Source organism: Micropterus dolomieu, linkage group LG07, assembly GCF_021292245.1.
Source record: "Micropterus dolomieu isolate WLL.071019.BEF.003 ecotype Adirondacks linkage group LG07, ASM2129224v1, whole genome shotgun sequence".
Classification (NCBI taxonomy): domain Eukaryota; kingdom Metazoa; phylum Chordata; class Actinopteri; order Centrarchiformes; family Centrarchidae; genus Micropterus; species Micropterus dolomieu.
The window spans coordinates 29,305,119-29,323,704 of record NC_060156.1 but is presented as its reverse complement, the minus strand read 5'-3'; the positions used below and the strand labels follow the sequence as shown (position 1 = coordinate 29,323,704).

The window sequence follows — 18,586 nt, the reverse complement described above, 5'->3', positions numbered from 1 at the left end:
GAGTCTGAAACAGTTTGTGTCCGGGGTGTGAGGAGTCAGCTGCAATCTTTCCTGCTCGCCTCAGAGTCCTGGAGGCGTACAGGTCCAGAAGAGAAGGAAGATTGTAGCCAATCACCTTCACCAGATGGTGCCCAGGAAGCGGAAGGAGTCCACAGTGGTGACTGGGGAGTCACACAGGATGATGGGGGAGGGTGGGGCTGGGCTCTTTCTGAAGTCCACGACCATCTCCACTGTCTTCAGAGTGTTGAGCTCCAGACTGTTGCACCAGGTCACCAGATGGTCGATCTCCTACCTGTAGGCGGACTCGTCCCCACCTGAGATGAGCCCAATGCCCTCATTGGGCTCATCTCAGGTGGGGACGTGGTGTCGACAGACTGGTGACTGGAGGTGCAGCTGTTGGTGTACAGGTAGAAGAGAAGGGGGGAAAGAACGCAGCCTTGAGGGGAACCGGTGCCGATGGTCCTGGAATCAGAGACGTGTTTTCCCAGCTTCACATGCTGTTTCCTGTCTGTCAGGAAGTCTGTGATCCACCTGCAGGTGGAGTCAGGCACGCTCAGCTGAGAGAGCTTGTCCTGCAGCAGGGCCGGGATGATTGTGTTGAAAGCAGAGCTGAAATCCACAAACAGGATCCTGGCGTAGGTTCCTGGGAGTGAAGGGTCATGTTTACTGCATCATCTACAGACCTGTTGGCTCTATAGGCGAACTGCAGGGGGTCCAGGAGTGGGTCAGTGATGGATTTTAAGCAGACAGTAGGGGCTGTATTACTGTTTAATATTTTCAAATTTCGCAAACTGAACGTTTTTATTAGCTTAGGCCTATATCAATGTGATCAGACTCCTACAAAACATGGTAGGCCTAAATCTCCTAAATGATAGGTCTACTTAATTAACTAGAAAATGCTCTCAGAGGCAGCCAAGGAGTTTACTGACAAGTGATGGTTTAAATCTGTAGGCTAATTGTAAATGTAATTCTGATTGGTGTAATATATTATTCAACCGTTTTTGACGCTATTATAAGCACTTTGAATGACTGTAGTGTTTGGAAGGTGCTATATAAATAAAATTGCCTTGCCTATTATGCTGCTCCCCATTATTGTGCATGAGACACCTGTAGTTACTGGAGGTAACAGCAGATGCCCTTTAATACCACTGGGCACAGAAATCTGGGGCAGCTAAACAAAGTATTGTCAGGCAGTTACTGGTATTTTCCATAATTATGAGAGCAGTCAGGATCTGACGAACAGCGAAAGTGAAAGGAGTTGGTTAACTGGCTGAGAAGGTGGAGGTGTGCAGTCTGCAGCTCTTTATCTAACAGCTCTCGGTTGCATTACTCACTGCAATATTTCAAACTACTCCGCTGTCAGAAAACTGTTGGAAATGACGGTTGTCTTGCTGTGTAGACGCATTTTTGATGAATGAGAGCGTTCAGCACTAATTTCACTTACAGATTACATTTCCTGTAACTACTTCAAAATAAAAGTCAACTGGTGTTTCCCCAGTTAAATGCTTTTAATGTGAAGCTGCAGCAGCAGGAAATGTTCAGTTTGTATTAGCAGTAACTATATACAGCTTTTTTCCACAGATTACACTGCATGACAAAGCTGTTATTCTCTTGCACTTGAAGCCAAAGTGGTCGCGAGGTTTTGCTTGAAAATGATTGAAGATGATTGAAAATGTAGGCTACTTTAAACAAAACATACGTAAGCTACTTAAGTAAAAGTAAAATTACAAATTTTAAAATGTACAAGTACTCAAAAAAACTACTCAATTACGTGAATAGGCCAAATTGTAATACTTTCTATCTGTGTGGTTCGAGCCCGGTGACCGTTGGTTTAAAGCAGCGGGTAGGGGAGAGCGGGATGATTTGAGCCTGTGGGGAAGTTGTTTCTGGGTAACAACAGACATTAGTCATGTGACCAAACATTTTACTTCCCCTGTGATGGAAAGAGGCCCATGATCTCTCTTGCAAAAGAGATTTTATTCTCAATGAGACTCGCTTGGTTAAATAAAGGTTCAATTAAAAAATTGGAATAGGCACTTAAGTTCAAAAAAGTTTTTTTTCCATTTAAAGTGATTTTTTTTATGTTCAAGGAGTCATAGTTGATGTGTTTGAACATTTTTATACACAATCTATGGTCTGAACCGAACAACTACACAAATTTGGCTATAGGCAACATTAGCATAACATTACCTGACACACGTTTGTTAAAATGGCACGGACCCAGAAGACCTGGGGGAAGTTGAACCAGCTATTTTACTGTTATATTACATTGCATTCATACATTTTATCACCGAAATGATGCGACATGAATTTTAGACTAGAAACCACCGTGTCATGCTTCAAGACAGACAAGGCTTAAACTCCTCTTGTTGATTTGGACAGAGCAGTGAAAGAAGTAGTCTACAGAATGGAAAGTCCATGAGTCAGGTGGCACGGGACATGAAGATCGACAAGATGACTCTACAGCGATGAAATGTTGTGAACTGGCATTTGATTTGGCAAGATAAAATGATGTTGATGTCCCTGACCCCTGTGGCTCAACTTACCCCACCACGTTCTGTTGGAAAATCATGTTTTGAAAAACGGTTTATTTTAGATCCAAAGTGATTGTTCCCAGGGATACACCAAAATCTGAAATGTATGTACATATGTCAGTTGGAGACATTGTCCTCACCTTAAAGACAGCCTAAAAATAGGCTCAACTCACCCCGCTCTCTCCTACGGGGCATGGCGTCAGATTTATCTGTTGTCTTGAGGTGGATGTTCAAAATTATATTAGAAGGAAAACGGGACAAACAATTAATTTGCAGGATGAAGACATTTTAATTAAAGAAGAGACGAGTAACATTCCTTAAGAAGAAGCCAACTGTATGTATAATATGTTCTTGATACATTTCTTATGGGCCAATGATACATTATTTGATTTTTATTACTTAGTTTAAGCTAATTATTATTTAAAAAAAGTTTTTACTTATACATGTACCGCTGGTGTGGACAGTTATGTGTATACTGTTTTATACGCTTTTGCATTCTCTACAATAAAGATAAAAACCAATCAAACAGAGTAGGCTATTGTAGATTTTGTTGAGATATTTTGACTTTATTATCATTAGATTGCGACTTTATTCTTGTAATATTGTCACAACACAGATATGTGGGATAGATTTTGAATGAGCAGAAAACTTGAACTGAAACACTTGAGCTGTTGAAGTCCAAGGGTTTCTAAAAGAATCAAAGTGCATTCATTTATTCATGTGAATAGGCGTCAGTTGCACAATTAAAGAGTTTACTTCAACATGCCTACATGTGTTTTGACTCAGCAGGGATGAGAAAAGTTGATCTGCAGGAGAAAAAATATTTAAAAGCTATTCAGAATACCTGAAAGCAGCATGCTTTATATTCTATTTATATTCTATTTTTATAGTTTGAATTGTCACCTAACGCCTGGGAACAATTGGTCTGGGAAAGATACTTTCAAATCTAATCTTGTGTATTTGTCATGCTAGCTGACCAAAGCCATAACTCAAGCTAAGCCTGCTAAGCTGACATTTGATATCACAAAGACAGCAACATTAACCTTAGCGAGTTGCCAATAACAAAACAACACAGGATTTTGTAGCTTTTCTGCCAAAATTTGCCGTTCTTTTCTTCATGCATTCAGTACGTATTAATATTAATGAGGGGCCTTTCACTGACCATTTATAGGCAACTGTGGGTGTTTGAAGGGGCGGACATGGAACTCCCTCACATGCGCCACATTTCAAGTTGATTGTGATTTATAAAGGTAACTTGCTTACAGATGTGCGTACGCACGGTTTTATAACTGAATATTTTTTGTCGTACGCCATTTTTGGCATTTGGGCGTTCACACACTTTTAGTGAGGATCCTAAGCACAGTTTTAAAAATGAGGCCCCAGGTATGTACGCCACAGCAGAAAAACTTGCAATTTAACTTTCACTGTGTCTCTAAGCTAGTGCTTTTCTGTGAATGTGCACAGGAGGGGGTCAAGAGGTAAGACTGGAAATTCAGAGAAATACTTCATTTCTGTTGAAACGCTTTTTATGAAACCCAAGCTCATACAGATTGTGTGCCAGGTGTGTGTTTGCAGCCAAATGGGAGCCAGACTGACTGATGGTGTGGTGATTGGTTCATTGGCTAGAGGCATGCCCAAGCCTACCTGCAAAGGAGTGGCAGAATACCAAGTATTGGGTTGGGCTCCATTTATGTTCACCTTAAGTAACAACATTGATGATGAAAGTCTTTAGGGCTCATAGATTGGACCATGGCACACAACGAAAAAGGTAAGAAAGAAATCTCACAGCCAGTTTGTGCTGAGATGGTCACAACCTAAACACACCCCATCCTGTCACATGTCTATAAATGCCTACCTGCCCTGTAATACATATCTGTTCTTGTTTTTCTTAAAATGACCTAACAATAGTCTCCATGAGTGGCACAACAAGATCTGTATTTGGGGAGAGGAAACAAGCTGTTTAACATTACATGTCTTCCCAAGCTATGTCTGAACTAATATTTGCTGATGATAAACCTAATGTGGAACACAAAAGTTTGTTCTTTAGCTTACTAGACTTACACAATGAAACACAAATTAAACAGTCAGTTACAAATTCCAACTTTGGACTTTCTTATACTTTTATTTCACATTCTCCAGCATTGGTGGTGCCATAAATAGGGGAAAAACACCATCATTATCAATTTAGCTTTTTCTTTTTAGATATTTGCACAAAGTCACAAGCAGGTGCAAGCTCTCTGAACTCACTTTACTTACGATACTGGGGTGGAGTATCTGAGATAACCATGCCTACAGAACTGTAGACTGCTTTATATCTACAGCATTTACAGAAAACAGCTGTTTAGGCTACACTTGTTATATACATTTTACTCAGGCATTGACATATACCTGAATAAAATCTGTAGACCTGTAGACTACAGTGCAAATACTTTGTATTGAGTGAAATAAATTCATCACAGAGTCATGGCGGTCACCTTGTCAAGAAAAGAGGCGTATAGCATATGCAACAGAGATTGTCAGTAGATTACATCACAGCATTTCATATTTAGAACAAGCATGAAAATAGTTCATTACATTAAAACAACATGATATAGTTTTGTTCATTTGTCTTGTCTGCATGATGACGTGTGACATTTACTTTGCTTCATTAACCTGCATTTATAGGCATTTAAGCCGAAAATGCACCAAACGTAAAGGACCAAAGTACAGCAGTGTTTGCCACTAATTACAAGACATACAACTAAACAACTAAAACAGGAAAATTAAACACAACTAAACAAAACCACAAAATCAACAGTAAACTGAAAACTTAACAGCAATTTACTGTGCTGTAAATCTTAGTAAACATCACATGTTGTAGTGTAGAAGCACTTCTATACAATCTGTACAATTCCTGATTCAATTAAACCTTGAAGACCTGTTGGTCATTTCAACACAACGTGGTAGCCATCGTTGTTCGCATCTGTGTAACAGAAAACAATCCAGTAAACATCATTCAAAACCACCACTGATCAAGCTCCACAGAATGTCACTAAATGTTTTACAGTGAGTTACGAAATTAAAGGTTAACTATGAAAAATTTTTTTTTACCCCTTATAGTGCTGAGAGTGAAGGTTGTTTCCTCCCTGAAGTTCTGCACCATCTGGAACAAATGGATCATCATCATTTATAAATTCTAATCCTTACTGACAACCATCCTTTCCAGGTGTCATAATCAGCTTTTGCTAGCCTAAAAATGATGGCGGTAAACAGTCATCTCTAGAGAAAAGCTTTCTCACTGTACATATTTTGTTTCTGTAAATCAAGCTCATGAATTCTCTCTGCCACTGTTTTTTTCTTCTTTTTCTGGTGGGCCACTAGTATGAGTACCACGAAAACTGTGTTTGCTCAGCTTTGGCTGTTTGTCTTTTCTCCTAAGAGTTTCCAATGCTGGTGGAGATTGTTGAGAGTGAGGACAACATAAAGCAAGTTTAAAGCAAGGCTTCTGCTGCTGTATTCTGCTGCTTTTCAGTACTATAACGCAGCAGTAGTCTCACATTGTTTATACTGAGCCAAACGTCGCTGTTTATCGCACTGGCTATACAACCTGATCATATATAATACATATTCCAAGTGTACAGGTGAAATCCAACCAGAACTACAAATGAAAAACCCACACTACAAGTAACAGGACAGCCATTAATCCCTTGTGTCAAGTACTTTATACAGAATGGCAGCAGTCCCCAGGCCTGGGACCTCACATAGTGCATAGTTGTAAATGGTTCAAAGTTATGAAGCGGTAGTGGTTTATAGAGGAGATGTAAGGATACCTCGTCAGAGACCAAGACATGGATCCCGCTGGGTTTTTGTCTGTAGATGTGTGTAATCTGCTGTGGAGGGATGCTGTACAGCATAGCAATCTTTTCTGACAGGTCCAACAACGTCAGCTCCTCCAGGTACAGAGCGTGGTAGACTGCAGGGAAGACAAAGGAGACGAGGAAGGAACGCATTGACGAGCTTCGTTGGATCAACCATTATGTTTTACATGAAGACACTACAAACGGACCATTACGAGCTTCATCAGGTTGATGTTGTGGCAGGGCTGCTGTATTGGATTGCATACAGGTGAACCTAATAAAGTGGCCACTGACATTGTACATGCAAATATAATAAGAATAATATTCTACTGTTTGTGCACTTACTGTCTCCACCCCCCGGCTTGATGGGAGGTTGATGTCTGGCCTGCTGCTGACACACATAGATGGTAAGACGGGGCTGTATACACCTGGAAAATGTGAGCAGACTGTGATGCAAGTGCAGTTGTAGTAACACTCTGTAGTCAAATGACTCATGATGGTTGAGTAAGATGATCACATATTGAAACGAAACTGTAGTGAAAAAGTGTATATTGCTGGTGAGGGATTAAGCTAATAATTAAGTAACAACCAACCGTTGTCTCTGAAGAATTTATTAATAAAAAGGGAATGACAGAAGTACTACAACGTTAATCAGCTGGTTCTGTCTCCTAGGACAGTCACTAACGTCTGGCCCAGAGCAAAGGGATAAATAATCATTTCCACAGGCTAGGTTTATGGTTTGGGGAACAGAGATCCTCTTCAAGCAGAACAGCAAGAAAGGAAAACACCAAAACAGTCTCACAGCTTTGACCTAAACCCGAGTAAATGTGGACAGACTAACATAAGGATTATATAAGAAGGAAAGGTTAAGGATAAAAAGAACAATACATATATATCTATAAGAACATGCATAAAAGATTAAATGTAAGAGGAAACAATTTTCTGCCATAACAGAAGCCAGTTTAGAAAGTTACAGTTGAAATGACTCTTTGGTAGAACTTACAGACATCTGAAACATGAAAAGTACATGTTGCTTTTTTTGTCAGGGATCACAAGCCAAAGAAGGTTAAGAACCTTTGTTTAAAGGGGCAATATGTAGTTTTCAGCAGCCGCTAGCGGAGCGGTTTTAAGATTGCAACCAGGTGTGTGCTCGTACGCGTGTTTGAACCCTAGGCTTGAACTCATGAGCGAGCATAATCAGAAAAACGCTTTCTTACAGATATCATGCAAAGAACGCGGAAACACTAGCATGAGGGCTGTGGCTTTTCACACAGACATGTTCAGAGTCCAGTGAGCTGGACTATTAGAATATTATAATGACATTGTTTCCACACTTTTCACTGTTTTCACCCGACATCATCCATTTGCCCTGACGGACTTCAGCACATAAAACTTTGTTGTTGTTTTTATTCTTACGTGGAGTTTATGTTGGAGTCTGCATGGATGAAGGCTTGCCACCTTCAACTAAACCTCTCTTGACTCCTCAACCATCACTCCAACCAGGGTGGTGAGAAACTTGGGTGTCATGATTGATGACCAGCTGTCCTTTTCAGACCATGTTGCTGTTGTCTCTCGGTCATGCCGCTTTTCTCTATACAACATAAGGAAAATCAGGCCCTACCTCACTCAGTACGCCACCCAGCTTCTGGTACAGGCCATGGTTATCTCTCGCCTTGACTATTGCAATGCCCTCCTAGCAAGTGTTCCAGCTTGTGCGGTGAAACCCTTACAAATGGTTCAGAACGCAGCAGCGGGTCTGGTTGTTGATCAGCCCAAAAGGACGCATGTCACTCCATTACTCAGTGACCTCCACTGGCTCCCTGTGGCCTCCCTCCCTAACTAAAGCCTACGTTCCTTCTCGGCCACTACGCTCCTCCAACGAACGCCGCCTGGCTCTGTCATCCCTTCACACAAAGCAAACCCAGTCCCAGCTGTTCTCATCTGTGACACCACGTTGGTGGAACGAGCTACCACACGCCATCAGAGCAGGGGTGTCCCTCTCTAACTTCAAGAAGCTCTTGAAAACTCATCTCTTCCGAGAACACTTCCTCTTAGAACAACTCTAACTCCTAACCTCTAACTTTCTGTGCTCTTCTTCTATCCCCTTACAATTATCTTGCACTTTTTGTTAACTGTTACTTCCTTCCCTAGGTATTTACCCCATTGATGCCATACGTGATATTACGAGCATTTATTGCTGCCCTTACTTGTGTGTATTGTCAGTTGTAGATCTTGGTTGTATTTATGCTCTGTTGACGCTTGTATGTTGTTCCTCAAATGTAAGTCCCTCTGGATAAAAATCTAAATGTAAATGTTAGTGGACTGCATGTCGTCAGAGTCAGAGAGAGGCTCGGGAGCGCTCACAGGTCTAAATCCTGGCCCGGTACCTTCACAATAAAAGCAGAACAGTGGCTGTTACATACAACAAAGAAAACAGGCATGTTCTTCATTTCTAAGTGAGGTTAGCCCATTGACAAAAAGGCAGTAAAAATATGATTTATTAATTAAGTGATTTCATTGAAAAACTACAACAAAACTGCACCCCTTTAAAATGTCATATGTATTAATATCTTATCTATGAATAGTTTCATGTGTAAAATCTTATTCTGAAAAGTAACTAGTAACTAAAGCTGTCAGATAAATGTAGTGAAGTAAAAATTACAATAATTCTTCTGAAATATAGTGATGTAGAGATGTAGATGTAGCCCTGACTTGTGTCTGTAGGTATTACTTTAGGGTTGCACACAGAAACAACCTTCACCATTAAAGGATAATTTCAGTCGTTTAACCCTGTGCCCTATTTTCACATATATCTTCCTGCAACAACTCGCCTCTCACAACATTTCAGAGCGAGCCTTCAATTCCCTGTTAAAAACAAAGGGTACTGGTAGTCCTTAGGGATCCTTTCCTTGATGTTGTCAGACACATGGTATAACAGTCTGAGCCTGTCGCTGGCAAAAAGAAGTACTTTTTGTGTTCATTTTGACGGGCACGATTGACCTGAACGAATATGTTGCAGCCACTCCTGCCGGTTCGCGGCTGAGGACATCTACTGCACACATTCCAAAAACCTTTTGTAGCTACTAGTCATTTCAACACAAAAATTTGTGAATATAGGGCCAGGTTTAAAAATACTGAAATGTTCCTCTAAGGTAGCACCACTTGCTGCTGCTCCTTAAGCTCATTTAATGCTGTGCACAGTAACAAGAAGACTCAACCTTTTCGTCTCTCCTCTGGCAGCTGGACAGTGACAACGTTCAGATTTTTACTATTAAAATCAACCTGAAATTATACAAATGAGGGGAAGAAAAAGAAGGTTTTAAAACGTGAGGGGACATGCACTGCCATCCCCAGTGGAAATTATGCAACTGCACGGAGGCACAGTAAATTTGTGTGGAGCTTCAAACTTTGTTGAATCGTTTTGACAGTGCTGTTCAAAATGAAGGAAGGTATCATATTAGGTGAGTCATACCTTCGCATTTTTTATAACCCTGCTTAACCTTATGAACAATGACAACAGAGCTTTTATATCCATTTTGCCACGAACAAAACTAGCATCAACCAACAGCAGCCGCTGCACGAAACACAAGGAGGCTCTACGTCAGCCAGCCGCCAGCACCACCTACAACAAATGTGATGAGCACTTAAAGGTGTATTCCATGTCTCACCTTCCTTTCATGGTGTTAAAGAGGCGAATGCCGTCTGCTGGGCCGCAGATCTGGATCAGATCCTCCCTACTCATCCTCAACAGATCAGCACCTGCAACAATAGCGGACAATCTATTCTGAGTCACTCAGCTGTTTGCCTGCTCTCCCCCACCGGGTCAAAATATGTTGGGATTTTTACCCCTTTTACCTGAGAAGCTGGAGAAGAGCCTTGAGAAAGGTGAGAACCTGTGACGGTGCAGCCACTGCTGAGTGTCCTGCAGCGAGGACGACGGCAGAAGATGCTACATGTCAAAAAGAAGAAGAGCCCTTGAAATGTGTATAGCAGCACAGCATCCACTGTCTCCAAATAATAATTAACACTTTCATGCTGCACTGTTCTCCGTTACTTACATCAGAGCAGCCGGGCATGAGCGGCTCCTCTTGCTGCTTTGGAGAACAGTTGCTACAGAAACATGCACATGAGGAAGAAAGAACACATTGGGAAGATTGGTTTTGTTCGTACTGCTCTGAAACATCTGTCTGTACATTTACTATTACATGTGCTTATTTTTAACTGTGTCTGTAGAGCACAGGTTCATGCTTCTGCACAGTGACCTGGTAAGCACCCATAGAGGGAGCTATTACCACTGTTAGTATTCCACATCTGCTACAGGGATAAACCCTGAGGTCAGGAATGGAAAGAGGATTTACATAATTTACTGCCTTTGGAAATAGTAAACAAAGCTACTGAAACACAGTCAAAACAAACTGTCCAATTTTAAATTGTAGCAACAATCAATGCAACTTTTAGTCTGCCTTTAGGTTAACCTACAGTTTTCCTACAGAGCTTTACTAAACAAAATGAATTAGATAAATGCTGACTCACCCATCTGTGAAACTACAGGAAGTTGGTGAGCTGTGGTAAACTGGGGACGGCGTGCTGCTGCTGCTGTGGCTGGTGAGATTCAGGGCATCAGGCCAAGGGGAACACTAGAGAGACACAGGACAGAGATAGAAAAGGAAGAAGGAAGGTGTTTTCTGTTTATTCAACCTATCAAAGTAAATATATGGTAGCACAAAGACTATATGACTAAATATTTCCAAAATTTAATATTAAATATATTATATTAAAGCACCTGTCAATATTTTTATACCAACAATGGATCAAATGGCTGTGTGAAATGTAATGGGTATTGTCTGTAGTGAGGAACCTACAAAGAATTATCCCCCCCCAGTACTTTGAAGCTCTTGAAACTCTTCTCATAGACCTCACTTTCAGCTGCAGCAGTAACCCTGCTGAAAAACAGCAAAGACCAGTTTTGCTGGTCTTGCCGGTGACCAACTTAAAGTGTCTTTTAGGCACTGGTCATGTTGGTGAGCAGCCTGTGTTGGAGGTTTTTGCTGGTGTAGCACCAAACAACATGCAGACAAAGACAGCAACTGGCTGAACAGCTAAAATACTTTCAAAAACAGAGAAATGAATACAAGTCTGCGGGCCAAAATAACTTCCAGTAAGCTTTATTTTTTCTTTTTTTAATCGTTATTCTTTACACTCTAGCTTTTTGCACATAATTGCAATGTTTTCAGCTGTGATGTAGTACATTTACTTGATATACTTTTACTTTAGTTCAGTGGTTCCATTTTATACTTTACACTTCTTTACTACATTTCAAAGGGAAGTATAGTACTTTTTACTTACTAACTATATTTATCTGACAACTAATCATATTTTATCATTTATAAAACATGATACATTGATGTGGATAAAACCAACTAACAGTACATAAAGTAGTTAGCTCTACCTCAAACAGTTACAATCTTAAATTGCTGCTTATACGTATACCAGTATGTTACAATAGTAAAATAATATTTGAGCCTATAATAATATATCAGTATGACTTTAAGTACATTTTGTTGATAATACTTTTACTGAAGTTGACTTTAAGTGCAGTACGGTCTACTTTGTGGTGTTATTACTTTTATATTTATGTAAAGTAGTTCTTCCAGTCCTGGCTTTTAATATGTATAAATTTGATTAACATTAAAGCAGAAACTGCTGAGTCACTTGACAGTCAGACACAAGACACTAAAGTAACACACCAAGAGTCCCAGTCATTGACAGAGCTCAGCGCCAAAGCAAGCAAACTTTTTAAAAGAATGCCGCCAAACGAGCACAGCAACATGCAGTGATAGAAAATATTCTGATGGGCAGGGGAAGCACATAAAAATATAAAATAGTGAAACAGAAATGATAATGATTGTATGGCTTCAGTGCTGATGAGATTAGATACATATTCAGATAATACAATAATTTACAGCATTACAACGCTACTGAAAAAATGAAAGCAAGCAAAGAGTCCTCTGAGGTCTGCCAGAGAAAGAGAACTGTGTGCCTCACCTCTTTTAGCAGAGTGGTCTCATGGGACGGTTGATACTTTTCTCTGTCTTGAAGAACCTTTTTATTGATCTTTTCCCTGTCTGTCTTCAGTTTGCGATCAGCTCCTTTAGGCTTCCAAAAAAATGTGACATTAGAAGTGAAATATATAAACCTGTAAAAGATACATTGAATTATAATTGTTATGGACCGTATAGCCCAGTGATTATGAGAGTGCAGCACAACTACAGTATGTTGACACTGGGCAGGCTAGCAGAAAACATGTAGGGATATAAAGTTTCATACCTTGAACACTTTGACCTGGCAGCTGGAAGAGTGGACGTGCTCCATGTATTCCCCGTGTTCATTGGTGGTGAAAGTGTCCACCTGGATACGAAAAGGCACTCCTTTCTCCCCTCCATGCTTCCTGGGGGTAAACTCGGTGCTGATGCAGTTGACCTGAGAAGGCGTGCAAAAAAAGGGTTTGATAATTGCACGTCTGTCATATATGTCTTAACAACATCCCCAGACATTTCACCAGAATCTCCCTGTACCTGGATGAAAACAGAAGCGTTCTTGACAGGATCCCAGAGGAACTCAATGGTGTTGAGGTGCAGAGGGTGTGAACGGGGCTCCAGGATCCCCACTGACAACGGGATATCTGCAAATAAAGAGTCAGTCAGTTTACATTTGCTGCACCACTTCGGTCCAAACCAAAATATTTCAAAAACTATCGGATGAATTGCCATGAGGGGATCATCAGCATTCTAATGTTAGCATTTACCTCAAGTGCTATTCTCCTTCCACTGTGCCTCATAAAGCTGTTAGCATGGCTGTAGACTGGTGTGACAAACTCATTAATAATAGCCAACGATGTTTCTTACTTTGATTGTTACTTATTTAGTCATGAACATGTAAATTACTTAAATGTGTTACCTGAAAACAAGTATGGAGGTCTATAAATGGCCTCAGTTGTGGTTCAGCACAGCGTTAATCTTGTACTTTGGTCAGCAAGCAAGCACTACACTGGCAGAGTACACCGATAAATGCCTTGCTCATGAGCCTTTCGATGCTAAACCTGGGGATATCAGTGGTCTTTGTCATATCATTAAGCTCTGACGAATCAGGACATATGTTAGTGCAGTCAACTCACCTATATCCACGATTCGGTCTCCAGGCCTGTTCCACCTCCACCCCTCCAGCTGCTGGTGCTCCATATACTGCAGTCGACGGTCATGAAACACCACGCGCACAATGCTCTGTCAACAGGCAGGATCGGGCGTTTAGGCCGGAGTACAGCTATAGCTTGAGCAGGGCAGCCCGCACATAGCCGAACAGCCGGACTGTTGGGCAAAGTGCGAAAAGGCTCCCCTCATTCATTTATTAAAACATACTGAGGAAGTCCCATTTGGCAAGGGTAAGGAGGAGGAAGTACACTAAGAATTCCATCTCAATTCCTGCCCGTTGTACACTAGACATACTTAAAAAGAGCATCTCCATATATTCATCAGGAAAATGAGCTACACTTGACAACTCTGAGGTGCAGCACCAACAGTGTCTAAAGATCAGGGCTCCCACTCTCACTTGAACAACAAACTTAAAGAGCCCATGAAATGGACACATGATATTCCAAGAAAGTTCCTGAAAAAAAGTGCCTCTTCACTGGTGAGCTGATGTGGCACAAGTTGGCGTAGTAGAAGTTAATAAAATCATTACAAATTTTCCAACAATCCTAGCTTGGTTTATCTCCATCCTAGGCCCACTAACTGACCTGTTTCAGTACAGCACATTAAGGAGGTATTATTCCAGTTCATGGGACCTCTAAGGACTTTTCAGTGTCCTGTTTGGTAATATTTAAGCATACACAATTTGGGGGTGTGACACAATGAGAATCAGGCACCACACCATTTTCAAGGCACGTACGAACCCTGAACAAAGACAATCCATGTCCTTAATCTGTAAACTGCATCTACTGCAGAGCAAGTAGCTGTTGTTACAGGCATCCTGATCCATTGTGTTGTCTGATAATATATCTTGTCACTATATCAAACAAAAAATTTAAAAATAATATTGTCCCTGCTCATGGTCAGAATTTCATGAAAGGGATACTCCACCAATTTTACACATAAAGTTCAGTTTACCTGTCACAAAGAGTACTACTCAGCCTGAGGTTCTGGAGGAACTTTCTTAAATAGCCCTGATGATGTCCCCAGGGTTATCTTGGTTTTGGCTGGAGACCTATAACAGAGAGCCTGCCTTACAGTAGGCATTTAGAAGGCATTGAGGGTCTAATAAAGGACACTATCCAGTGCATGCATTATGGGAAATGTAGGATCCCGTATTTTTGGAGTGACCCTCTTTAAGAACTAAAAGTTAGGATATCTTGACCATCCCTTTTCTAAACTGTCTCTTGTGAGTCCCCCTTGACTTCACAGAAGCACAATATTAAATCACTGGAGTACCTCTTTCACAGCAACCTTTTAAAATCCTGCCAGGGCATGAAATTAAATTAACAACCTTTAAAAACATGTACCACTGGGATCTTTATGGAGGGAGGGTCATACATGACTGAGCACCAGAACTCAAAAAGCCCTGGCCCCAGCACGTCATGTGTTTGAGAAGATGCCACCTGTCCCATTCTTGTGTTTCTCGGATGCTACTGCTAACATTACGCTCTCAAGCAATGGCAGCCTGACGACAGAGACATGTCAAGTGGATGTACTCGCACAGAAATGAAATAAATGACCTCTCCTTACTCTTAGGGGTTTTCGACAAACGTTAATATTGAAGTCGAGTCACTTTCGACTTTTTGCGTGTCACAACAACCTGCCATGACAGAAATGATGGGCTGCTAATGGGTTTTACTCAAAAAAAGCCACAGTATCAGGAATATATCACTTTTTAAAGTTAAAAGAAAGAAACAGAACGTCTCCAGAACAAACATAAAGATGCCCAAAGTCCAAAAATCACAGTGATGCAGACAAAAGCAGATTGGCATGTTCAGATGAAGAGGGTGTGTGTGTGTGTGGTAAAACTGTGAAGGCAAGATGAGATGTGTGTTTGTAAGGGGTTAATGTGACATCTAGGAAAGAAGAAAGGTAAGTTTGGGTGATAGTACCAAGCTCTCCAAGGTCGACCCCACTCCTGAAGTGAAGTTGGGGGACCTGTGACAAATCAGGGAATGGATACATAAAAGCAGCAGCGAAGAGAAGAAAGAGGAAGAGGTCACGTGAAAGTCAAAAACAGACAAACACAATACCTTACACCTACCTTTACATATTTGCTGCTTATATCTGTATACTCCACTAGTTTTCTGTTAAGCATACGGATTTCGTAGGACTGACCTACATTTTAAAACATTAAAAAAAAAAAAAAAAAAAACTGATTAAAATTGAAAAATGGGAAATCAGTCAATCAGAAAAGAGAGGCGGTGGAGATAGAAATTGAATCAAATTAGAAACCTTTTAAGCCAGATATCAAGGCCAGCCACAAGAAAACTTTTCCATATCTCCATCCTGATCAAATATCACATGAAGATATCATTAAAACAGCCAGTGAGGAACACTACTGGACCCACTGTCAGGGCTTTGTCAGTGTGGTAATAAAACTAAGCTATGTTGGCCAAAAGTTGCGTGTTACAGCAAGCTCACTTTCAATGTGTTTTCACTCCAACCAAATTACTGTACAGCAGATAAGTAGGACAAACTTGTAGATAAATAAAGGTAAATAAAGTACAAATACAAGTTCAACAAGAGACAGGAACTATTAGAAGGTTCAGTGGTAGAGAATGATGTGAAGCAGAAGGGTAGAGTACAATTTGGAAAGGAGAAAGGACAAAAAAATAAAATAAGAAGGGTAAATTAGATTAGAAGATGAAAAGAAGGCTGACAAATTAACAGATTTAGGAGCTCATGTTGCACAGATAAATCAATCAATAATGCCTTTCAAATCTTACTACTTACTGCTAGCTTACTACTACTACTGTGATTTCACTAAGTTAGTCATTCAAACGAATCAAAAGCTTTTTGGGTGTATGTAAATATGTATACAATATATCCCATTCTTATATTCCAGGGCAGCCTAGTCTATATCTGTGATAATTAACAACTGTCTACTACAGACAGAAATCTATGGAAGCAAAAACAAGCCAGAATAGTTGCTTGAGCAACTGAATACCTACTTGTAAAATGTAACCACTTGTTAATACTTGAAATTTAAATACCACTCAATATATAACTTTAAACATTTTTACTTCCATCTGTCTGGAATTTCCTGAATTTGTGAATCCAAAAAATGTTTTAGCACCAAGAGGAACAACCTTCAAAGAGGGGAATTCAAACAACATAAATCCAAATAGGTTTTCAAAGGAAAATATTTGAATGTCATAAATTAAATTTTTAATATTAAATATATTTCAGTATTAAGTATTTAGAGGGGGTTACATTTTGACAGAAAAGTCAGTCGGCAACTGTTGTGATAATGACAATTTGCTGTTCTTTGTCGTATATGACAGTGAATCTTAAAATAAGCCTAGGAGAAATTGTGAATGCCAGTTTTTTAAAATATTATTACATTTCACTAACTAAATGATTAATCAAGTGAACAATCAGTAGATTAACTGACAATTAACATGTGACAATAGTAGTTAGTTGCAGTTAATTATTATGGCATTTATGTGCTTCCATAGACCCAGACAATTTAGACTTGAAGTTCTGATGTCATCAAAACTTAAAATACAGAGCTGTGACTGTAAGAGCATTAGCAAAGGGAATCTCTACAGTAACTTAAATTATTATTCTGTTGGAGAATAAGGCTTATGTGGCAATTAAACTGCCTTTTGTATTTGTTATCTTGATGACTCTGCACACAGTTTTTGGCTTTGAGAGACAGGCGTGTTGAGTTGCAGGGTTCCAAACTGGAGGGGTGTACATTTAAATTAATTCATGTGAACATGGCTTAATCTACCAAGATTTAGCCTAACAGCATTGATCTAACCCTGCTGCTGCTAGGATTACATGTGTCAAAATGCGCTCCAGTGACTCCATTTAGTCACTGTGGACATTCAACTAGCAGGACAGACAGCTACCTTGGTTGAGATAAGTGAGACTCTCCTCCTGCTGTTTCACAGCCGGTGAGGTGGCTGCACATAGAATGTACTGAAATGGGGTCCTCTTTGCACCATTTTCAGCCATAACCCTTGTTTCTTCGTTTTTCAAGAAAGGTGCCAAGGCCTCTCTGTAAGAGACCAGAAGGAAAGAAGAGGGGCTGAGTATGGCGATTGTCCTGTTTTGCCTATTATCTAATCATTTAATCATAGGAACAAAGGTGCAAGAGGTCGATCTTACAAAATACAATGTTACTCGTCTCGTTCATTTCATTTTAAGTATGTATTAGTTTTAAAAGGTGAAAAAAGGAGTCTATATGATCTGTAGTCTGTGGATTTTGAATGCAGTGCATCTTTAAAATGAATCATTGATATGCGTTTTAAAATTTGAATTTCACATTGCAATTAAATGTGAATACTAAAATACTTAAATGTGATTCTGGAGGCAGAATGACTGCAAATATGCACATTTATAAAATAATTTTACACATATAAGCATTACTTCTCTCCACATGTTCTTGTGCAAGTAAAGAAAACATCACTGCTTTGCGCTGTCACTTTGATTTAACCTGTTGTAGATATAATGCATGAAATCCTCAAGTTTCTGAAGCTTCTCAATATGGCTTGTGCTTTACCTAATGTAACTAGCAGGGTGCTGGTGGTAGGACTCAGGCTGGGAATGGCAGAACAGCATATTTTCCAGTGCGGTGTCTTCTTGAATCCCGGGACCACAGGGAAGACTTGGAGACAGACGGTGCTTGCTTTGTGCCTTCCCTCAGATTTCAGCTAAGAGAGGTTTGCACCCAGACCTCATTGCCTGCCTCTTATATGGTCCCAGTGATGTCATCAGGACTGCCATTGGCATGCCTTGGATGACCGTTGAGAGGCGGAGTGTGTAGGCACACCTCCCACCACCAATGTCTAGCTGGATTGATGCATTAAAAGCAGCTCCACTTGCCCAGTTGTTGACACTGCCAACAGTATGGCCCTAAAGCCAGACTTTAATCTCACTTAGTGTAATGATGTTTTGGGGTACATTTTGGAAAACAAACATGAAAACAGCCGCTGGTTTAGGGCAATAGAGAAGGGCA

The 18,586-nt window shown here is 40.3% G+C and overlaps 1 protein-coding gene across 1 annotated transcript; it reads right to left on the bottom strand.

The window, feature by feature from the left end:
* Window positions 1-4,648: 4,648 nt before the first annotated feature.
* Window positions 4,649-18,393, bottom strand: tfcp2l1 (transcription factor CP2-like 1). The gene is made up of 15 exons (XM_046054735.1): window positions 18,131-18,393; window positions 17,478-17,626; window positions 15,662-15,735; window positions 13,545-13,650; window positions 12,946-13,052; window positions 12,698-12,850; window positions 12,416-12,526; window positions 10,904-11,007; window positions 10,429-10,480; window positions 10,226-10,319; window positions 10,039-10,129; window positions 6,716-6,798; window positions 6,344-6,486; window positions 5,625-5,676; window positions 4,649-5,496 (listed from the first exon to the last, which is right to left on the bottom strand). The coding sequence occupies exons 1-15, from the start codon at window positions 18,187-18,189 to the stop codon at window positions 5,459-5,461; spliced, it is 1,416 nt and encodes a 471-aa protein (XP_045910691.1). The 5' UTR covers window positions 18,190-18,393; the 3' UTR covers window positions 4,649-5,458.
* Window positions 18,394-18,586: the final 193 nt, after the last annotated feature.

Excerpts from the sequence above, each read along its gene's own strand:
- tfcp2l1 (XM_046054735.1), bottom strand. The coding sequence starts at position 18,189 with ATGCTGTTCTGCCATTCCCAGCCTGAGTCCTACCACCAGCACCCTGCT. Across the intron at positions 10,481-10,903 it reads TCCTGTAGTTTCACAGATGG|CAACTGTTCTCCAAAGCAGC; the intron begins GTGAGTCAGCAT and ends ATGTTTCTGTAG. Across the intron at positions 6,799-10,038 it reads TTTAACACCATGAAAGGAAG|GTGTATACAGCCCCGTCTTA; the intron begins GTGAGACATGGA and ends CACATTTTCCAG.